The 24,905-nt window shown below is 36.2% G+C and overlaps 1 protein-coding gene across 1 annotated transcript; it reads right to left on the bottom strand.

Moving 5' to 3' along the window:
- Positions 1–752: 752 nt before the first annotated feature.
- On the bottom strand, positions 753–19,466 carry pex6 (peroxisomal biogenesis factor 6). Its single transcript, XM_067398481.1, has 17 exons — positions 18,302–19,466; positions 14,099–14,268; positions 13,930–14,013; positions 13,419–13,524; positions 13,189–13,325; positions 10,971–11,082; positions 10,100–10,302; positions 9,810–9,996; positions 9,413–9,489; positions 9,199–9,331; positions 6,349–6,554; positions 6,188–6,249; positions 5,967–6,075; positions 4,107–4,223; positions 3,951–4,028; positions 3,732–3,871; positions 753–2,158 (listed from the first exon to the last, which is right to left on the bottom strand). The coding sequence occupies exons 1-17, from the start codon at positions 19,463–19,465 to the stop codon at positions 2,022–2,024; spliced, it is 3,222 nt and encodes a 1,073-aa protein (XP_067254582.1). The 5' UTR covers position 19,466; the 3' UTR covers positions 753–2,021.
- Positions 19,467–24,905: the final 5,439 nt, after the last annotated feature.

The raw sequence follows: 24,905 nt of genomic DNA on the forward strand, positions 1-24,905 counted from the left end.
ACACTGCGTGTGACAGTACATTATTGCTATTGCTCTTTTAAGTGCCTTTGGTTGAAAGTGCTTTCCTTTCCTGTGTTCTCTGGTTCTCAGGATTTCAGGGATTTTTATTTTTCCTAATGGTGTGTGGGTGAAAAAAGAAGAAATAGAAAGAAAAATGTATAATTTCCAGCTAGTAATTGCCAATTAGCTAGTAACTAGCACACCAGTGGGTTTTTCATACTGTTGAGCCCTTCAGACTGACAGCTGACAGTCCATTACTGTGTCCTGATAAGGAATAAAATCATCCATTTAAATGTTAATATCCACTGAAAAACAAATAACACTCTTAACAAGTTATATCATAATCCAAATGAATCATTTTGTGGCCCTATTGTCATTTAAAAAAAAAAAAAAAAATCATAAAAAAACATGATTGATTTTTTTTTTTTATTATTTCAAGCAGCTATTTGACATTTATGCAACTAAGAAGACATCCACATAATTATTAATATTTTGATTAAAAACTGTTCTATTTGTTAGGTGAATCTCATGAAGCATGTCAAATCTGGCTCATAAATAGCCTCAAAATCAGAATAAAAAAATTATAAGAAATTATAGTTGCCTTTTTTTTTTTTACACTGACATTATTTTCATGACAGTTAGGTACATTTTATTATATATATATATATATATATATATATATATATATATATATATATATATATATATATATATATATATATATACACACACACACACACACACACACACACACACAATTACAATTTTAAGCTAACTATAATTTATAAATTTAATGAATTATTTAATACATATTAAAAATATATATTTTCAAATCATAAATTACATATTTTTTATCTTTTCATCTGATTTTGGGGTGAAATATGACATTTCTGGATGATTTTCATGAGATTCACCCATTCGCACTTGCTTTCAGCAACAAGCCACAGCACAATAACTCAAAATATATGCTTGAACAGTTTGAAATTTTCACAATTTCTCTTTTAAACAATTTTGTCTTTTGTGTTCATCTTGTCTTCTATCTTGAGCTACTATGTCAAAGCAGACACATAGATTTGTTTGAAGAATCACATACGTTTACTTTCAAGTTTTCGTTTCATTAACTCTTTGAATAAACAAGGTAACACTTTATATTAAGTCGTCCCAATTGTCCTTTGTTATATATGTAGTAACAACATGCTAATTAAGTAGTAATTACACATTTATAAAACCAGAAAATGTAAACCTTTTTTAAAAAAAATATTCTCATTAACATTTCTAAAAATGTATAGACATAAACCACTGTTATCAACTCTTTTTAACATTTGCATAGCAAATCAATTGATTAATTATTACTTGAATGATCTAAAACTAAGCACTTAATATAAAGTGTGACCAATGCATGTTAAAATCAAATCCCTGAGGAGGAAGATTCATGTGAATTGTTCTATTTTCTTTTATGTTTTTTTCTTTATGAAAAACACTGTTATAGTGTCCATCACAAACACACGACTATTAACTCTGTCTAGCTGAACGGTTTCTCTTTAGTTGTGGTTATTGCGGTGCTAGTCATAAATCATATCTTGCTATATTTAATCTCATCTATAGGCATGAAGTCAATGGCCTTCTGATTCTGCATTTTTCAGCCTGACTGATTTCCGTTCAAGCATTAAGTATGAAACCCATTAAGGAAGATGCAAAGAAATCCTGCGGGATAGGAAAGTAAAAATGAGCAGGTTCCACTTACTACACAATTTACACTCTTATTTAGTATTTCATTTTTAAAACATTACAGAAAATTATTCTACTGTGTCCTAACCACCAAGTCTCTCTCTGTTGGTGCCCAATGAAGGTGATAATGCGACATGACACAATCACAGCCAATCAGAAGATATCTTGTGTTTAATATTTAGTTAGATGGACCAATGAGAGTAGCTTTATCATGTCAGGTCTGGTTAGGACACGGTGCAAAGGATTCAGCTTCAGCAGTTACCATTGGAGGAATGATTTCAGTCGGAAGAGTGTTATTTTGAGGTGAATTTGTGCTGGATGAGTTTGTATCTGTTGAGCTGCTGTTCAGAGACGGATGGCTGAAGGCCTGACAGAGCCTGTCTGAAGTCTTCTGAAGACAGAGTCAGAGCGCCAGCCTCCGAATCCACACCTGCACCGCAGACAGAGAGATGAAGAAAGATGAAGGAAAGTAGTCCAGACTTTGAGAAAGAACCAGAGAGACAGACAAGAGAGTCAGGCCAGAAACATCCTTTACTCGAGTAGACAAATGCAGACGTGACAAACGCAGACATGAACGCTTGACCAACGCATTTCAGGAGCACATACTCAAAGTGGTAATAAATCTCAGCACACCAGAGGCTGAAAGAGTTTCCTATAAATGTCAGTTAATAAAATAAGACGATAACTTACACTAATGTCTGCAGCAAGTGTACATGCACTGCATGCATGATGAATCGAAGCTTGCGTAGCTAGAAGCGTTTGTGTTCACGTACTTGTGTAGAGATTGTTTCAGGCTCAGAAAGAGTAGCTGGAATATGGACACATGGGTTTCAAGCATAAAATGTGACATTTAAATTTTTTCTTGGTTTAAAAATTTTATTCTCTAATCTTAACAAATAAAGATCTCAGCTGTAGAACTGTCAAATGCACAGACACTGTTTTGATATTTGTTTCTTAATATACTGCAAATATTTGCACTGGAGTGAATATTTTTAACATACTGAGTCTGTCTGTGTATGGACATTAGAAAAATTGAAGACACATTTTAACAAAATAGAAACAATATATTTTATAGTTTCAAGAGTGTCATATTCATGTATTACTGATTTGTTTTTTAAATTAGACAATGTATTAATATACTTATAATATATAATAATACTAATTTGTATATATATTATATATATATATATATATATATATATATATATATATATATATAAAAATTAAATAATTTATATTATAAATATTAATTTTGTATTTTACATTTGGCTTCTGCTCACCAGGGCTGCATTTAATTAATCAAAACTGCAGTAAAAACAGTAATATTGTGAAATATTATTACAATTTAAATGATCTGTTTTCTATGTGAATATATTGTAAAATGTAATTTATTCCTGTTATCAATGCTGAATTTTCAGCATCATTACTCCAGTTTTCAGTGTCACATGATCCTTCAGAAATCATTCTAATATGATGATTTGATGCTTATTTATTAATGTCAATGTTGAAAGCAGTTTTTGCTGCTCAATATTTTGGTGAAAACTGTGATTTGTTCCAGGATTCTTTGATGAATAGAAAGTTCAAAAGAACAGCATTTATTTGAAATACAAATCTTTTGTAACATTATAAATGTCTTTACTGTAACTTTATTTAATGCATCCTTGCTGAACAGAAGCATTAATTTCTTTCTTAAAAAAAACAAACAAAAAAAAAACTTAATGGTAGTGTGTCATAGTTTTCGCAAAACCTTCACAGCACAACTGTTTTCAACATTAATAATAATCAGAAATGCAGAATTCATGCACTCCATGAAAAACCCTACATGAAATGACTAGTGTGTAATGACAGATGTAATGATCTGAGGTAACGGTGATGGCATTTTCATTTAACATTTGCCATTTAGTTTGACAATGTTAGTAACCCCTGTGTCACAATCAAAAAAGCTAGTTCATCCTTCATTCGTTGATTTTCCCACATTTGTTGAATATTTGCTAATCACATACCTTCAGTGATGAGCGAAATCTTCCTTTTGATGGCACACATCATGGCGTCCGAGCAGAGTGCATAGAGATCAGCTCCGGTCAGCTGAGGAGGGCAGGACTCCACAACCTCTGACAGACACACGCTGGGATCCACTTTAAACCTCCAAGCAGAAAGCAGAAAGTCACTACCAATAACATGCTAGAACACTAAAAGAGAGGAACGTCATGATGGACACTCACCTGCGTAAGATTGCCTTCAGAACCTGCAGCTGTGACTCTCTGTCTTCATTCACTCCAACATACACCAATTTATCAAATCTGTAATAGGGCAAATTGCTAGAATGCAAGTATTTATGCAAGTAAGTAATCGATGAGCTATTATCTGAATCTGTTTACCTGCCAGGCCTGAGCAGTGATTGGTCCAGCAGATCGGGGCGATTAGTTGCTCCGATCACAAAGACGTCTCCAGACGAATGAAGACCATCGAGCTCTGCTAAAAGCTGCGACACAACCCTAGTGATACAAGTGACAAAACTTGGCTTATGATGCAACAAGCCATCCAAACAGTAGATGCGCTAACAACGCCAAGATGATGGGTTCAATTCCCAGGGAAAGCAAGAGCTGATTAAATGAGTACCAAGAATATAATGTAAGTCAATTTGGTTAAAAGTGTCTGCCAATGAAACAATTCTTTAGCTGATACAAATGACATGTCTTGATTCTCGACACCAAAGAAAAAACTAATACACTATCGAACACACTCCTTATTTAAAAAGTTTTATATTAAAGGGAACCCCTGGTATTAAGACTTGTATGACTTAATATAATGTAAATGAAGTCTCTTTCTGAAATATGTAGTAGAAAACCCATTGAAGATTTACGTTATTTAAAAAAATCTATGACATATTTGGACAATGGGCAGTGCCATTTTGTTTAGGTGCACAGTGCATTCGATGACATCAAATGGTTATACTCGGTGAGCTACTGACACTACCCTGTGGCTATTTTTACCGCAACACAACTCAGAATATAATATACGATGCCAATTTTCAGTCGATGGGCCACAAGAGAAAAGATGCAAGTCTTCACTGCTTTACTAGCGATAAGAGGAGAAAAGAATGGGAAGTTGTGATGAATGTGGATGAATAAAACTTCCTAAAGAACCGTGTCTTTGTTTAGCTCTGATGACTTTGATACTTTTTTCATCTAAATGTTTTGGTGCGACGGTAATCTAGTAACGCATGCAAGTCTTAATACCCACGGGGTTCCTTTTAAAATACGATCAGCACGATCAATTTGAGCCAGAGCGCAAAATTTATGAGAATGAGAACATCGAAGCCGTGCAATGTCTCTGTGGCTATTCAAACTACTGTTGTATGATTGACGTGTAAAATTCATCTGATATGTCACCTGAATGCATTAAACACAGTTAGACGTGCTGAGAAGATGCTACTCTTTTATGCAATCAAAGATATCTTGTGCATCACAGCACACACAAGCTTTGAGCCAGTCTGTTTCAAACGAGATGTGTTATGAGCTGCCCTCATCAGTCTCCACGACAGGTACGGCATTTTATTAAAGCCTACGCTTATATACATTGGCAACTGTAAGCTCTTTCAGTAGCTCTGGTCTACTAAAAAGCCTCAAAGGCATCAGGTGTAAAGTGAAGATAACAAAGACGAAGTTTTATTCATCCACATTCTTCACAACTTCCCATTCTTTTCTCCTCTTATTGCTAGTAAAGCAGTGACTTGCATCACTCCTCTTGTTGCCCATCTACTGAAAATTACAACCAAAAGCTGCACGATGTAGCATCGTATATTATATTCTAAGTTGTGTTGTGGTAAAAATAGCAGTAGCTCACCGAGTGCAACCATTTGATGTCATCGACGCAGAATGCACTTAAACAAAATGTAAAAATATACAATCTACCCAAATTTACTGCAAAAAATGTGCATTCTTTTAATACAGCCAAGAGGTCGCGCCGCGACTTATTGCTCTATTGGTCACAAATCTTCACGTGATATGAATTTGTGAGAGTTCCTGAACTATGGAATGAGCAGAAATGCGAAACTTCTTCGCATGAGCTTGTGTTTCCGGTCTCCAGCATTCTTATGCATGTGTATGAATGGAAGTCAATGGAATGAAAAGTGTGACTGGCTCTTCATACTAAAGGAAAACTAGTGTGGTTACATTTTTTTTTTTAGCGTAGCAGCAACAATCTGCACATCTGGTGTAGAGCTAAGGTTTTCTGACCTGTCCATCACCCCTCCTGAGTCTCCACTGTGGCCTCTATTAGGAGCCAAAGAGTCCAGCTCATCAAAGAAAATAATGCAGGGAGCAGCAGTTCTGGCCTTACTGAACACTGACGGAGACAGAGAGGGAAACGTTAACAAGCTCAATACAATAAATACAGTGGAAATCAGCTCATATGCTCTCCCAAGATTGACATGGGTAGATTATTTGGTTACTCTTACCCTCTCTAATGTTCTCTTCACTCTGACCAACATACATGTTGATGAGTTCAGGACCCTTCACACTGAAAACAAACACCAAACACATTCATTATATGAAAACATATTCACATACAGTTTGTTACACTACTCTCTCACTGCACTCAATACTTCTCACTACTCACCTGAGGAAGGTCATGGTACATTCGGTGGCTACAGCTTTAGCCAGCAGAGTTTTTCCAGTGCCAGGCGGCCCATAGAGCAGCAGACCGGAGCGCCGCAGCCCCAGTGAGAGCAGCTCTGGATGCTCCAGTGGAAGCTGAATAGTGTCCAGAATCTCCTTCTTAACCTGCTGCAGTCCACCGACGTCCTGCCATCTCACTGACGGGATCTAAGATACAGAAGAGAGGATAAACTCTGAGTCTTAAGATGCACCTACAGCTCTAATGCATGAGATTTTACTGCTAGTTAAGTAAATTGTAAATTATGACAGATTTTTTAACTCTGTGAACTTTTAGGACTTTAAGAACAGAATTTGTTAAAAATATTGTTAACACTTTACAAAAAGGTTTCATTAGTTAACTAGTTAACTACAAAAGTTAACATGAACTAAGAATTAACAATACTTTTACAGCATTTCTGAATCTTAGCATTTACTTATACATTATTAAAATCAAATGTTGTATTAACTATCAACTGTGAAAGCCTCCTTCCCTTTCCTTTCCCTATATGTATAGATAAAATGTTATTAAAATTATTCCAGTTCACATGGATCCCTGGAAACGACTAATAATTCTGTATTATGCGGACCAGACAAGTAATTTGGCGATGTCACTTTGTAAAGAAAGACAAAGCATCTGCGCAAATACACATTCAAACGCACAAACCTATAGACTAGACACGTAAATGAATGGCAAGAATGCATTAAAAGTCTTCTGTGTTCATTTAAAAAGGTGTCATTTAAGCAAACCCGAAGTTAATAATTAACTATTTTTACAACGGCAGTCATTTAATCAAAAAAATTACTTTAGCTCGATAATAACTTTTACCTAGAGCTGCTGTAAAGCCAAAATAATCTCTGTCCATTATTTTTCCTATAATCACTGTGAAGCTGCTTTGAAACAATCTGTATTGTAAAAAGCGCTATATAAATTAACAGGAGTTGACTATTTGTTAACATTTGTTAATGCACTGTGAACTAACATGAACAAAAAAGGAACAGCTGTATTTTTATTACCTAACCCTCACAAAAATTCATAAATACTGTAACAAATGCATTGCTCATTGTTAGTTTGTGTTAGTCGATACATTAACTAATGTTAACAAATGGGACCTTATTGTACAGTGTTAACAAACTATTTAAACATGAAAACAATACCTGTGTGAAAAAGAACTGCTCTTGTATTTAATGTGCACTTGTTGTTTACTTTGAAATCCTAAAAGTATATTACTTTTATAGTCTTCATAGTCATGAAAGTATACTTTCACGACTATGTTTCTTATCATGTTTTAGTATACGCAGGTCTAATAATTAGCCCCGCCTCCACTCACTCACACAAGCTCTGAGAACCACTCGGTCAACTTAAGGTATCTTTACACAGCCAAGTTAAGCAGGGTCTGTACCTGCTCAAAATTCTTGGTAAAGAGGCAATGCCACATAAAAGCAAACCTAAAATACACTGGGTCGGACCCACCTCAGCCCATATCAAACTACTGAGGTAAACATTGCACAATGGTATCGTTTTTTTACAACGTCGGACACATGACGGTAATTAATATGATTAGCCTTTTGCTTGACTACATTATCTAACAGCTGCTTACAATGTGTTGCTAATGTTACAAAATCCATGTTCCTGTTCACCATCTGAGTCTGCCTTCTAAAAATCAGTATCCTTAGAAATGCTTTGAACAACTCAGTGAAGAAAGACACATGCTGTTAGTTCATCATAACATCGTAATATACATCATACACCCACTATATTTCTGAGCGGTTATGGTTAATGATATGCTAAAGCCCGCCAGCACGTTGACGTGATTGGTTACAAGGTAGTTTGTGACATTACAATCACGAGCGTTTTCAAACTGCGTCTTTAGATCACTGCAGTTTTAAACAGAAAATACTCAGCAATGGTGATGATTTATGAATTTGCAAATGGTTTGTTTTAAAGCATATTAAAAACACCACATAGACATATAAACAACATTAAAAACTTGATTTTCATGAAATTTTTATCAATTTTACTAGTAGTCCACTGTATAAAGAATTTTTGGGTATAATATGTCAAAGTTTATTTTTCTATCCTCACTTACATAAATGAACTATACTGTCCGGCACCCACTAGTAAAAATATATAACAAACATCAAAAATGTCTGAATAATTTTGGGTTTGACTATTTCAATACATACAAGTTTCAATAGAAATGACATTAAAGTATACTTTAGTTTACCATAAATGCTTTTCAGTACAGTCAGCAGTACACTTTATCCATATTTCAAAGACAACAGAATAAACTAATTATTGTCTGCATATGTTTTTTTGAATCTCAAAGTGACGGCACCCATTGACTTCCATTATATGAATCACAGAGGACCACGGTTTCAGCTAAAAATCTTCTTTTCTGTTCTACTGAAGAAAAAAAGTCACTTTAATCTTAGATGGACTGAGGGTGAGGAAATTAACAGCAAAACTTTGGGTGGACTATCCCTTTAAATATTCGGTAACACTTTATTTTAGCATGTTTGTAATATGTTATATGTAGTACCTATAGCAATAACAGTAAATTATGCATAATTACATGCAACTAACCCTAAACCAAATCATAATCCTAACCCCTATATCAGTACATGTAGTTAATTATTATTTTTCAGGTACTTAAACATAATACATTTTAACAAAGACACCTTAAAATAAAGTGTAGCCGTATATTCATTTTAAAAGTGTATTTTTCCATAATAGGTACTGTTTTTTAAAGTATGCTAAAGAGTATTTCATTTCTACAAAGGCCTCATAGAAAGAAAAGCAAGGCAACTGTACTTTTGGTGCTCCAATGGCTTGTGAATGCGCCTCCTGCAGGACATCCAGTGCTGTGCTGAAGTCCTCAGACGTGATGCTCACCCCAGAGACACACAAATCCTCCTCTTCCTGTTCACTCGCCGCATCTGGAAAACTACACACCAAAAACACCACGCCAGTTTCTGGAACAATAACCATGAATGGAGTGGCTGACTGCACCTGGGTAAAGACTTACTATGTCTTCAGAAGTCTTCTATGAGCGGCTCTTCCAGCGTTGTTAAGAAGTGCGCAAAGATCTCCTAAAACGAAACCCTACGGAAAAAACACAGAAACAGTCAACATGAAACGGTTCTGGGAATCCATTTTACTCGCGTAATGTGATTTAAACATTTACAAAAAATTTCTTCTTTGCAATAACATGTTCCAATAAATTGTTCACAATTTGACCAGGAACGTGTGTATATTATATATATATATATATATATATATATATATATATATATATATATATATATATATATATGTATATATATATATATATATATATATATATATATATATATATATATAAATAAATGCATATGTTCAATCTGACTGCACAGATGAGATGGATGATCAGTCAGTTGTCTCACAGCTGTCTGTTTGGCTATCTTGCCCAGATTGACGTCTTTTCCCAACAGCATGTCCTCACTGAGACTGGACAGCATCGTCCTCCGCTGCTCCTCAAAGAGACTCTCTATCACCACCTGGTGCACAAACGCTACCATCACATCTGAGGACAACTCTCTCTGGCTGCTCACAGACCCCACCACAACCACACTGCAGAAGCAGAGGAGAAGGTAAGGGTGGGTGATATACCAGTAATATTTACCTTTCCTTATTTCTCTTTATGCTGCAGGCATTTGGCATGTTGGCACCTCACCTGGCATGAACAGCTGCTATGAGCTGGCAGAGTGTGGACGTGACCCTGGAGTCTGCCTCAGTGCCATCCCGTGGTTGGCCGAGCAGCTGCAGGTTTCTTAGCAACAAAACACATGGGTGATGGAGCTCTGCTCTCTCAAAGACAGACTTCATCTTAGCCTCGCAAGCAGCTGCAGTGTCGGCGCAGAGAGTGACGCAGTCCACCTGCACACATGAACAGGAATATACAGCCTCATTTACAAATCTACTCATATCATAACTTTATACCATCCAATATGGCCATAATATGGGTCATTGCTGTGACATTCGTACCCTCATTATAATTTAGTTAAATCATGGCAACAAATTTCTACAATGTGGCTATGAATAAACTAAAGTTAAGAAACAAATGAGTAAACTGTGGTCACAATTTAAATAAAATGAGGGAACTAATTAGTACAATATGGCCACGATTTAAACAAAACAAAAAAAGAATTAACTAATTAAACTGAATGAGGGAACGAAATAAGTTCTGGGGATGAATTCTAAATTCGTGGATGAAATAAAGTGTAGGGTTCCATAGGAAATAAAGAAATGTTGACAAAAAATATATATATATACAAATATTTTATTCAGTGCATAAAACTATCAATGAAAATAGTTAAATTATGATTAAAATGTACAAGTTTACCCAATATTTGTTTTAGCTTATTAGAGCATCACGTTTGTTAGCTTAGCTACATGCTAGCATCAAACTCTTCCAGAATCAATTGTGTTTTTTTGTGTGCTTCACAAGAGAGGATTTTAATGATCATAACTTGACAGAACTTGAAGATTTTGATGCTCAAAAACACAAGACTCAAGAAAAATAATGAAGAAAAATCAAAGATCACTTTAATCAGATGCAGATGAAGCCTCCTGCTAGCTGCTTTCACCGCCGTAACTTTACCAGTGCCGTTCGGACCCATCAGAAGAACTGAACAGCCTCGTTTTAATGTAAGAGAGCTGCAATAAAATAATGTAAAAGAAAAAAAAAAAAGTAATAGTATTTTAATATATTTAACATCTTGTCAATTCAACATTTCCATCTATATCAATACATATCTATGTATGTATAGTAGCAGCTAGTTCAAACAAGCTAGTTCTTCTAATGCAGTACTTCTCCACCAGGGAGCAGTACTGCAAAAAGTATTTCAATTAATAAATTAGTATGAATAAATACATTTAAATCCAGCCTTAAAAACATATGAAATCAAGATGTAAACTGAAATCATGTTTTTATTTTTCCCTCAACTTACCAACTCTTTTTATATATATATAAAGTTGCCAGCCAGTGCCAGCTTTTTTGGTAATTTTCACAGAATTTTCATGGCCTCCAGAATATTTTGTTGTATGAAAATCTGGGGCTGTATTCACAAAACATCTTAAGGCTAAAAGTAGCTCCTAACTTGCCGATTTAGGAGAAACTCTTAAAAATAGTGTCAGTCCTAAAATTAGGAATAAATTAGAACTAAAATAAGAGTTTATTTATTGAAGAGTATTTCACAAATAATTGTAGCTCTCAAACTAGTTCCTAAATCTGTGAAAAGATAGGAGTAGTCAAGAGGAATCCTAAGTCAATAAGACCAAATCACAAACAATCCTAAAATGGTTGTTGCCAGCAATCCACCTCAGAAATCTGCCCAAAGACAACAGAGCCTTGGGTGATGAGCCTTTTCTTCATAAATGCAATCAATATTTTGATTTATAGATTTGAATCTGTGATGACATAACATAAATGTTCATTTATGTACAGGCAAAATGATGAATGATTGAGAATAAAATATTGTGGTCAAGTTGGAAAATAATATCCTATCATCGGAACTGATATTCTTGTGGGCAGCTTGGGTGACCTGAGTTTGAATTCCAGCTCGTGGACCTTTCCTGATCCAGTGCTGTCTGAGGAGAGGCTCCGAGCTTGGAATTTATCCCAAACCCAGAGTACTCCCCTGTATCCTGAGGGGATGAGGTGGACTATACTGTCTATACAATGTAAACAGCACAGAAGACTGACAAGGAAGAGACGAAATTGTTAAATAAAGTTGTTATTTTTGCTTTGATTTTGCACACAAAAAGTATTCTTGTCACTTCATAACATTAAGGTTGAACCATTGTAGTCATATGAACTATTTTAACGATGTCTTTACTACTTTTCTGGACCTTGAATGAGGTAATTATGTTGCTTTCTAGGGGGGATAAAAAAAACTTGAATTTCATCAAAAATATCTTAATTTGTGTTCAGAAAGATGAACGAATATCTTACGGATGTGGAACGACATGAGGGTGAGTAATTAATTACAGAAAAGAAAGACCAAAGCCTATGCTTTAAAAAATAATACCCATTTTATAGCTTCATACAGTATATAATTTTTTAACACCAATTTACTGTGGGTAAGTTTAATTAAAAAAAAGCTAAATTCTGAACAAAAAGCTGAGAAAATCACTTTTTTTTCCCTCCCAAAGACTACAACGTGCATAAGCAATGCTTTTATCACTTGTTTCTGCTTCTTCTTCGCCTGTGTTTTAATCCGGAGATTCTGTACTCTTTCAGAAAATCTATAATAGCGTCCCCTACAGTGCAATAGTGAAAACACGGAAAGCCAGTGGCGGGGGAAGTTAGTGACCAGACATTACAGAAATACAAAATCGTGGTTAGTTTATTTAATAAATAAATACTGTAAGGTTCTGTTAATAAAAATGTTTCAACAAGAGCTTTGTAATAATTAAATCAGAAATATTTATAAAGTCAGAGTTATAAATTCAGAATTGAGAGTAAAGTCAGAATTTTGAAATATAAACTCACAAGACTGACTTTTTACTCACAATGAGTTAACATCTCGCAATTCTGAATATTTTCTCAGAATTGCCCCCTTTTTTTGCAGATGTAAACTCACATTTTTAAGCTATAAAGTCAGAATTGCATGATATAAACTCACAATTGCAAGTTTATATCTCAAAATTGCAAAAAAGATTTCTCAGAATTATCGCCTTTTTCACAGATGTAAACTCGCAATTGTGAGAAAAAAGGTCATAATTGTAAGATTGAACCATGGGGGAAACAAGCTTCCATACCTTTCAGTGAGGTGCGGTTGGATGATAGTGAGCAGTTGCTCCACAGTGCTGGACAGACCAGGAGGACAGAGACTCGTCCAGAAAGACGAACCCTTCAGCAGCACAGAACAGGGAGATGGGCTGTGGGTGGCGCCTCCCTATGGACAGCCAATCAAAGCTTCAATCAAGAACTGTATAGCAGAGATATAACATAGAATATTCTGACTTCTGTGAATGTCTTCATTTCTCACCATGTATAGTGAAGTGTGACTGGAATCAGCCAGATATGAAGAAACCTCTTCCTCTTCAGCAGAAAAACCACACACCTGCTTTACTTGGAAATACAGCACTGGCCACCTGCAAATCACAAAACCTGCATGAGGTTTGACTTTCAAATATCATTAAAGAGGACCTATTATGCCCCTTTTTAAAATAAGTAATATAAGACTCAGGTGTCTCCAGAATGTCTGTGAAGTTTCATCTCAATATACTCCACAAATTATTTATCCGTGCACATCATCGTTTTAAATTCTCCCTCTTGTAGTAAACATCTCTTCACTGATGACGTGTTTAACCTGTCACTCACATGAGATCCACCAATAGCAAACCACAACCATCCATGGACAAAATAAGACCCACCCTACATTTGTTCTTGTTTCAGAAGCCGTTTCACTCAGATATATGTCACAATGGGAAAAAAAAGACTATTGAAAATTCAGTTTCATGCCGACTTTAAAGGAACTACTGAAAATAAACCAGCACCTGAGGATTCCTTCAGAGCTGTTCTCTATAAGATCAGGATGTCCTTCCGATGGGATTCCCAATATATTCCCCTGCTGAACAAGCCTGAAAACAAACACAACATTCAGGAAAAACAAAAAGATAGAGAGAGTAAGACTTTGCTAAATGGCTGAAAATGAGCTCTGAGCACCTGGGTGTGCTGAAGTGTTTGTAGAGGACGCTGTCGAACGGCCCGTGCGAGCTGTAGTCGGGCGATATGATGGCTTCAATGCGCAGCTCTTTTGCAAACGTCGGCACAGCAGATCGACACGCACTCGCGGACATCTGAGATTCAGTGTGCCATGACACCTTATTCCACCTCTGCTTGAATCAAGTTACAAAGAAATGCTCATTGCACATCGGTTCACATGGTCGGCCATCAGACCTTCCTGAATATTACCATACATTCGGTAATATTTTTAGATAATAAATAAACCGATATCTGGCCATTTGAGATTAGCAGTAGTCAATAACCAGAGCTGTTTTTGGTAATTCTGATTAAAAAAAAGTATAAAATAAGCATTCATTTACCTTTCAGCTACTTCAATACTAAATAAATTGCATAGGTCATTCCAATTATGAAGTAACCTTTTGTGATTTATATTATATAGCAAATCTATAATTTATATCCTTGCAAAAACAAACTTTGTTGTTGCCAAGTTGGATATATAAGTTTGTCCAAGTTTGCATTGCGTTGCATAATGTAAACTATATTATCGTCCAGCTTTAATCTGCTAAATGCAACTGTAAGGCATAAAGATATTAAGATATAATAAACATTAAAATCCTGAATTACTGTAAAGCTGCTTTGAGACAATGTGTGTTGTGAAAAGCTCTATCACAGCTAACAGTGAATGTTCTCAGTTAAAGTTTTTTCAAGGTTCTCTCAAAGTTATGAACAAACATTCTTCAACATTAACAGAACATTTGTATCAGGGGCCATATGTATAAAGCCGCTCGGAGTAAAATTTTAGTCTTAAGTAACTTTAAATGTAATGTAAAATCAATGCTCTAACTGTAGAAATGAAAATAGTAATTACATTTTTTGGTAACTGGAAAAATGCAGCAGTGCACCATTGATGACTTGGACCCATCAGTGCAAAGTGAGCAGGCTCTAGCACTGTTTCTAAACTTACAATGCCAAAATTGAAGTGCGAAGGTTTTTTTTACTGAACTTACAATTTTGCTTAAACCATCAAAATATGAGGAAAACATTTTTATTTTTTATGTTTATATTTTTTAAATGTTTTAAAATATGAGGGAAGAATAAGCAATCTGACAACATTTTTGGCAAAAAAAAGGCAAACTACAGCTACACATGTTTCATTTCATTATCACATATAAAACAATTGACTCAAAGCACAGCTACGCAACATGCTACATCTTGTAACATATTTTTAAACATATTTTAACTAAGGGTGAAGATGTCAATTTTCATAGGCTGGACGTCACTTTTGGCAACTACTGTATGTCTGTTCATTGGTTTTCCAACTGACCATCAAACCATGAGGCAAAAGCAAGCCACTTTTATGTTGACTGTGGAGCCGTTGATGAACTCATATTCATATCATTGCTCCAACTGTAGATGAGGAGACATATATCAATAGAAAAAGATTCCACACCATCAATACTAATTAATGATAATTTTGCACAATGCAAAGCTATTTTCCAAAATAAATTTAAATATTAAAACATTTCAGTGTCTTTTTAAATTATTTTATTTGTTTTTAATAATTACATTAAATGATTGGTGTTATGCTGCTGTGACTTTACCCTTGCAGGCTCGCTATTGGCTGATTCAGAGTTTGCGGGCGGCCATTTTAAGTTGAAGGCCATCATTGTAGTCCTTACCCCAGTTTAAGATATTCCTAGACTAAAATGCATGTTTGAGCGGTTTTAACTGAAAGTAACTTGGATTGACACATCTTAAAATATGTCAGTGCCATTGCTGTCTCAAGATTCACACCAGCAATGTTTTTTTCTAGGGTACATTTGTAAAAACTACTTAAATACCCTAATTGAACAAAGGCCTAATCCTGGCTTAGGCTAAGCCCTCTCTGTGAAACCGGGCCTTAGTTTACAACACTTAAGTCAGCACTTAAGAATCAGTCTTAGACTTTACTAAAAGTTGCTTTTAGCTTCTTTATAAAAGTCTTGTAACTAAGACATTTTTAACACTTAAGGTAAAACCTTAATTTGTAACATTATGTGCCACCTCAGTCAGTCTTACACTTTGCTGAAAGTTGCTTTTACCTTTTTTATAACTAAGAATTTTTTGACACTTAAGTCAAAGCTTAAGACTGCTCTTAAGAGCATTTTTGAAAAGTTTTATACATACGGGTGTAAAACTTCTCAGAAATGCTCTTAAGAACAGTCTTAAGCTTTGACTTAAGTGTCAAAAAATTCTTAGTGAAAAGTAGGAGTTTTCTAAGAGTAGGAGACTTTTATAAAGAAGCTAAAAGCAACTTTCAGCAAAGTGTAAGACTGATTCTTAAGTGCTGACTGAGGTGGCACTTAAGTGTTGCAAATTAAGGACCTCAATGATGTCAACCCAAAATGGCTGCCCTAAACCACTGTATCAGCCAATAGTGAGCCTTCAAGGGTGAAGTCACAGCAGCACCGCACCAATCATTTAATGTAATTATAATAACAATTTAATTAAGACAATGAAACTTTAATATTTAAATATATTTTTTAAAAATGTGCTTTTCAATGTGTAAAATTATCACAAATTAGTATTGATGCTGTGGAATCTTTTTCTTTTGATATATGTCTGCTCATTTACAGTTGGAGCAATGATGTGTCATGAGTTCAATTGGAAAGTCAATGAACTGCCATACCGTAGTGGCCAAAAGTGACTTCCGGCATAGGAAGATTGACATACAGTATTCACCCTTTAGTTAAATATTATTAAAAATGTGTTAAATATTTTGTAAGCATATTGCATAGCTGTGCATGTCACCTGTTTTATTTGTGATAACTCAATGAAACATGCCAAATTGTGCAACATCATTCTTGGCCAGGCTGTCATACAAAGAAATTATCAACACAAACAAGAGTGGACCAATTATACATTAATAACTGATTATGTTTTATTTTTTTATATATTTTATTTTGATTATGCAGTTTTCCTTTTTAGCCAAACAATTTTTTCAGATATATGCCTTCAGTAAGCTTAGTGTTTTGTTCTTCCCTCGCATTTTAAAAATATAAATATAAAAATATTTTCCTCTTATTTTGATGGTTTAAACAGACTTTCAGGGTTATTTAAAAAAAAAAAAAAAAAAATGAAAAATCTGCACATCCCTTTTGGCCACTTTGGTTTGCTCACTGCTAAGTGCCACAATAGTGCTATTTAAGACCCTGCTAACTGTGGACTGAAGGGCACAAGTCATCATATGCAGACAGCTGCATTTTTCCAGTCAAACAAAAAGTCAGTCCAAAAAATGTAACTAATTTTCTACAGTGAGAGCATTGATTTGTAGAGTGGGAGAAGTTATTAAATGCCTTAATAGGTCAGTTACAAAAAGAGTACCTTGACAAGCTTTTATGAACTTTGTCATGATTTAACTCCAATACATTATATATTTTTGTTGGAAAGTGTGCAACCTTCTCATCTCTGCTGCCATTTTGTTACTCCTAACAAGGTTAGATGTAGGAGTTCTAGAAATTCTAGGAATAAGAGTAAAATTATGTCATTCTTAGAATTTTGACACACTTAAGACTAAAATTTTACTCTTGAGCGGCTTTATACATATGGCCCCAGGTCTTTGATGCTTTCAAAACTTAGCGCAAAAACATTATTTATACATTTTTTTCCCCTGAAACATTTAACTGAATGTTCATCTAAAATTTTTAAATGTTATTCTTGTTTCAGACCGTTCAGCGAACATTCAAAAGTAATGCATAATGTTGAAAAATTATAAAACGGAAGGTTTCCTAATGTTCATATAACCAAGAATGGGGGTGCTAAATGTTTAAAACATATCAAAATCAGTATGATTTAAATGTTAAGAGAACATCAAGAAATAATGTTTTACAACTTAATAGGAACGTTGGTAAAACGTTCTTAATATATGTTATTGTTAGCTGGGAATCAAATAAAATTGACTACATTTTTTTTTTTTTTTTTTTAATAAAAGGGCATGCCAGACCTAGGCAACTAAATTATGCAAATGTGAGAAAATAGCCATAGCTTATGGCAAATCTGCTCAAACCAAGTAATAAAATTATATAAAATTCATCACATATTCTTACTCATTTGCTAATTTCCATTTTTAAAAATGTGAATTCAATATTTTAATAACTTAAATTAGTTGAGCATCACTATCAGAATTATTCCAAACACCTTCACCTTAATTTTAATGGACTTATTTCCAACAGGTACTGCCATCCCATCTGACAGGTTAAACCACTGAACTGGTGAAATGAAGCCCACATTGTCATTTCCATCCATGTCTTGGTGTCTAACCATGTCAAAGGCTTTGATTGCAGCAAGATGAACACGCCCCTGCCTCTTATAGGGAACTTTACAGCTGCTTTCACGTTGACCAGGGACAGGACTCTGAGCCAGAGGCATCTTCTTGGCCTTGTCTGCTGGGACGGATGCAATGACCCACTCCCCGTTAAACACACCCAGCTTCAGTAACAAGCTCTTGCTCACGAAAATAGTGCTGTCGATGTCCAAGCCTTCATTCTGCTCTAGTCTGGACAGAATTCCTCCTGGTTTCTGGAGATCTGAGACATGAACCACCCGGATGTCAAGTCTGCATTCAAGAGCCTGTAAAAAAGCACTGAAGTCCAATACTTTGCTGTTCAACAAAGAGCTGCCAGAACTCAAACTGTTGGCATACTGGGCGAAATCAGAGACGAACAGAGAGGAACCTGACAGTCTGCTCATGATACTGGTGTTGGTCAGGTCCAGATCTCTGCAGTCTGACACCACCACACTCGTGTCCACTGTTATCTTGCCCTGGCTGACAGGTGCGCACTCCAGCACCATCACATCTGACATCTGCACCTGCGCTGCTTCTTCACCTAGTAAATGATGGTAGGGTATCAGAAGCGCGTCGCCCTGCCTAGCCAGCAGAGTCTGTCCGTGACAGGACGCCAGGACCAGCAGACCATTGCAGAACTTCTCTGAAGAAGCCCATTTAAAGCTCTGCTTTGTCCGAGCACCGATCACAATCTTCTTTAAAGGCAGCAGGGACTGTGGACGAACCGTTCCCAGTGAATGCTCCTTCAATCCGTAGTGTTTAAAGAAAGATCTACTCGCACAAACAGCAAGACACGTGTAAATGTTTACATCGGTGTCTTCATCTGGAGTGATGTGCGCGCACACCAAAAAGCCCCGATTAGAGGGTGACTGTTTGTCCGTCGATGAAAATAACAGCGCGTATGTGGGTTCAGTGTAGTCTGGAAACTTTTGAGTGAATTGTGATTTGTTGATAAGCACGTGCAGAGGATGAATATGTGATGGAAAGTCATCAAGACACTGCAGCTTCACAGGGGCCGCCATGTTGAATACGCGCGCATGCGCAGTGAAACGAGGGAACCTGACTGAATAAGCGGGTAGATTTTTGTTATGCTCTTAAATTATTATTTTGTGTAAATGATACTTTCAGGAAAGAAAGTTTTAATTTTTTTTCAAATCACAATTGAATTATTTATAAATTATTAAATTATTATAAATTATTATTTATAAATCAATTGAACACCCGCTTAAACATTAGCGGGTAATATGAAAACCATAGACGTTTGGTTTATTTTTTTGTTTTGTTTTGTTTTAAATATACTTTTTTTGGCGTACAATCTATCCAACAAGACGTTGATCCAACCATCGTCGTTTTTCTGATCCATCAAGTGCCCCCTGGAGGAATAACTAACGTGTTTCTCATAAGAAGTAGTTATTGGCTATATATTATTAGACCCCCAATGAGACCCCCAATTCAGAAAGTGAAAATAGTGCAGTGTCTTAATTTCCTCCAATAAAATAAATGTGCTTAAAGTAGCTACTTTAAAAAAAAAAAAAAAAAAATGTATTTGCAGATAATACAATGAAATTTGAAATAAATTGCAACTTCTTCATTACAAATGTGTTATTAAAAGGATATTTAAGTACATGATATAGGCATATGTGATGTGTCAATATTCAGTCAGTCTGCAGAGAAATAGCCTAGTCCTAAAAGCTTACAACACAATTTGTGAAATATAACTTGTGAAGGTAGGCTAATTATGTGTAGCATACAAAAATGGCATATTATAAAATAATAATAATTTGTGATATTATTATTTTTTTTTTTATGTGCAGTCAGCTAATGGAAATGCATGCATTTAAGACCACGTTTAAAAAATAAAGTTGATATATTGTCCACATACATGACACTATTAACAGAGTACAATTTGGTGTACCATTGTCAGAGAGAGAACTATTAGGTTAACTATTATCTAACATTAAATTAACAACATGAAAAGTAAAAAGAGAAAAGCCCCTTTAAAATGTGTCCCACCTCAGTGATATTGACCCTGTTACCCATCCTATCTAAAATACAAAATATAAAAATAAAGCTCATATAATATTCAATGTGACCTCCTGACCACACTTTGTTGAAATAAATAAATTTTACCTTATTTTGGGGGAGTTTCAAGCATTTGTTCATACCCCATTTGTGGAATGTGCCATTTTCTGTGCTGTAGTTAGCAGGTATCACCACTGGGAGGCAAATGTGTACTTTAAATCATATTGTCATCAACTGCTCCTGGAGACCTGCATGTGATTTTCAAGCAATCCCGAAAAGCTTGATTAGCTGGTTCAAGGGTGTTTGATTAGGGTTGGAGTTGAACATACTGGGAGCAGCGTTGGAAGACTTGGTTGTCTTGTTTTGATACAGTAAACAAGTACTGCCTTACACAGGAAGTCAACAAGTCCATTCTACAGGTGTTCAGTGCCATGATGGAGACATTTCCCATAATGGGACTTGTAACTTTACTGAGATCCTTTGTGTCCAAACTAAAGTCAGTGGTGTCCCTGCATCTTGGTATTCCAGTCAGTTCCTTCAGACTGTCCACCAAGGAGCAGCCTTCATCTCTTGACTGTAACCTGTTGAAGGACTATGCTGTGCAAGCTAATAAAATGCATCTGTAAAAGCATCTAATCACGGATACAGACACAGAAGTTATACAGATACAAAAGTATGTAAGGCATCATGCACTTTTTGACTTTGCAAATGGTTACAGAGACAAATGGTTCATACATTAAACAACTAAGTTTCACATTCTACCAGACTTTCAAATCATTGAGAACAAAACAAACTAATGCAAACCTCACTTATAGGAGATGCATAACAAATGAAAACAATATGTTTTAAAATCAGCTCAAAATATCAAACATGTTTGATCTCCTCCATCTGGATAGAATCATATTCTGAATGTAAAAAAAACAAACAAAAAAACAGAGTGTGTGCCCATCATACACTATTATACTACTTTCTATCAACATTATTGCACTAAAATCTAATCTATCAACTTGAATGGCCAAAATCTTTATATACAACCAGATTATGCTTGATTACCTCAAATGGCACTTCTGTCTTCTGAAGAATGTAAGAGGCATTGGTCTGTGATAGCCAATGAAAACGGCTTGCTATAAATGACATTCTTCGGTTCTGTGTCCAGTTTCACATGATATTCTGAAGATTACAGTAAATCTTTCATATTATCAATCCGTCATGAGTACTGCACATCATTGAGGATTAGTAAGCAAACTTTCTCAGCAAATAGCACTAATAAAGATTTTCTGTTACAGGTGGCAACTTTCCCCTGGAAACTTGGGAATGCTGGAATGAGTTTCTGAGAGCTTGTTTTAGAGGACTCAAACAAACAGTTTAGCATCATCTCTCTTTCCTATTATGCTGATGACACACAACTCTACCTTTCATTCCTGCCGGATGATCCAATGGCTGCTTGCATATCAGCCCACCTAACAGACATTTCCTGCTGGATGAAGAACCATCACCTTCAACTGAACCTTGCCAAGTCAGAACTGCTTGTGGTTTCGGCCAACCAACACTTCATCACAACTTCATTCTCCATTCAGCTAAGCTCATCAACCATAACTCCTTCCAGGACAGTCCTGCTGATTTACCTTATACAACATTAGGAAGATCCAGTCCTTCCTGTCAGAGTATGCTACACATCTCCTTGTCCAAGCACTTGTTCTATCCAGACTATTGTAATGTTCTTGGCAGACCATCCAGCATGTACTGTCAAACCTCTGCAGCTGATCCAGAATGCAACAGCGAGAGTGCTCTTTAATGGTCCTTCATCAATTTTCACTGGCTTCCAAAAGCCGATCACATCAAATAACAACCACTAGCTCTGCACACTTATACCAAGACTCACTACTTCAGACTTGTCCTGTGACGCAGGTTTCTATGTTGCAGCAGCACATGGACACCTGGACATGGCCAGCTATCTGATCAACAGTGGGGTCAAAGCAAATGATCCTTTCGCCGTCAGTCCGTACTGCACATGGTGCTACGAGATGGACCATCCAGACTCTTTGAAGTTTCCTACACATGCAGTGGTCAAAGCCGGACAACTCCTGATTTTAAAACTGTGTGTTGCAAATCTGGCCTGTTGCAATCCCGTTGGTAGCAAACTGCTGCAGATCGCAATTCGGCATATATGCAGAGAGTGTGTTATTTGATTAGTTTTCGAAACTTTACACTTCTGTCAACTTTCCTTGGTGCTCTCTACCAATGCACATCTATCTTCATAAAAAGATATGGATACATAAAGTTCAAGCAAGATGATGCCATACATTGGGAATAAAGATTGGTGATCCTGTGGATAATGATGGCTTTCCCATGCATAAGATGTCCTCAAATCCCAGAGGCAGAGCATTGAGAGGATGTCTAGAGGTCAAAGACTCATCCTGTGGTTTCCCAATGACATCATCCATTGTGGGTCCTTCCTGTGTCTGTCATCACCTGCTGCTCCACCTTCCCAGAGTGCATTAGTAGCGCTGCCACAGCTGCATCCTCCCCAGACCATCAAGAGTACAAGACGAGAACAGAACTTCACCAGAAACAGAGCATGTGGGAGGAAGATCCCAAAGGAAATCCTGCCAGCTGAAAAAAGTGACGGGAGCATGGAAGCCTGGCGGAATAAAGTTCCACAACCCCCCATTCCTTTCCAGATATCAGTCACAGGCATTTCCTCATCAATAGATCCTCAAAATCTGACAAGATAGTTGACATCCCTCAGGAAAACTGCTTTGTGGCTGAACTCTCAAAGAAAATGCCACTTACTGCTTGGCCATTGTTGGTTATAGTTATTGATAATAACAATGTTAATGTTTCCCAGTTCAGATTAAGGGTAAGCCATTTGGAGGTTAGTCTCAGCCTCAGACGTCACGCCTACGGACCGTTGGCTGAACGTCTGATGCATATGGCACACTTATCTGGAAACACTTCAGTAGTTTTGAAGTCGTCATCTGATTGGTTGAATTCTACAGGATGTCCGGGAGACACGTGTGTCACGTTCTGTAACAGTCCACCTGGAAACAAATGCCATGACACTAAACACCCTTTTGGAAGAAGAATGCTGTCGTGTTTACAACTGTGACGATGAGCACTTACCAGGATGTATGTGAAGTTCGTGGCTCCATTGTTGCTGTAAACTTGCACAACGTTCTAAAATGAGTAATTTATTAGATGCACATCCGTCTGTTATCGCAGGGACATCGACTTTACTTTTCCACGCCCCTAAACCTGATGCAGAACAAAACGAACTGTGATTGTTTGCATTGCATGTCAGTCAAACGTCCTCTTGGGCAGTCCTTGGCCAATGAAAGCTGTGATAGAGTCCTGACCTTCTGCCGTCAACCTGAAGGTCTGGCTACGCAACACTATTTGGAGGTTGACTTGCTGAAAAGTGTAAAAACGGTGGCTCTGGACCTGTGTTTGGCCAGTTAACCCCTGCTGGTAACTGCTCCATAAAGGCCTATACAAAGCTCAAACAAATACTAATCCCTAAACTAAATGCTAACCATTACTATAACACCCAGTTATACTCACAGCAAAGCTCTTTTTCGTTCTTCACTTAGGGGTAAAAAGACATTACGTGACTAATGCTATACTGTTAGTGAACATCCCGACACCGTCCACACTGCTGAGAGCTGCGTTTAGATGAATATGCAAATATGTGCTGAGCACTTTCCTCTCAATAACAAAATAATCACACAAAAAAAATGACAGCGATAAGAAAACAGCAGTTAAGAAAGCATCTGATGTAGATATGTTTGCACCAACTCTGCAATTCAGCACTCCAGTAAAAACACGTCACATTTATTTTTAAACCACTTTATACAGTATATTGCTTTAAAGCAGAAGCTTTACAATATTAAACATGAAAAAACAGTGTCAGTGTCTCTTTCAATTAGAATTACAACATTTTTTACTATAAAGCGGCTCATTCATGTTTTTACTATGACCAATGGTATTTCGAACTTCGATTTGGCCTGATTTTATCAAAATGATGTTCATTTTTTGATTTCACGTGTATATGGGGGCCTTTAAAAGGTTAGTTCACCCAAAAATGAAATTTCTGTCATTAATTACTCACCCTCATGTTGTTCCAAACCCGTAAGACCTTTGTTCACCTTCAGAACACAAATTAAAATATTTTTGATCAAATCCAAGGTTTTTTTTTTTTAATCCCCAATAGAAATCAATGGAATTACTGTCATTCAAGGTCCAGGAAAGTACTAAAGACATTGTTCAAATAGTCAACATGACTACAGTGGTTCAACCTTAAAGGTGCACTATGTAGTTTTTCCATATGCTGGGGGCGGCTATTCAAAACAAAGGCGTAGCCTGATGACGCAAAGTTTGAGCATCGAATCTTGGGACATGTGGTCTTCACCTCACAGCCGGTGGAAATAAATAGGGATAGGA

Source organism: Chanodichthys erythropterus, chromosome 10 (genome assembly GCF_024489055.1).
Source record: "Chanodichthys erythropterus isolate Z2021 chromosome 10, ASM2448905v1, whole genome shotgun sequence".
NCBI lineage: Eukaryota > Metazoa > Chordata > Actinopteri > Cypriniformes > Xenocyprididae > Chanodichthys > Chanodichthys erythropterus.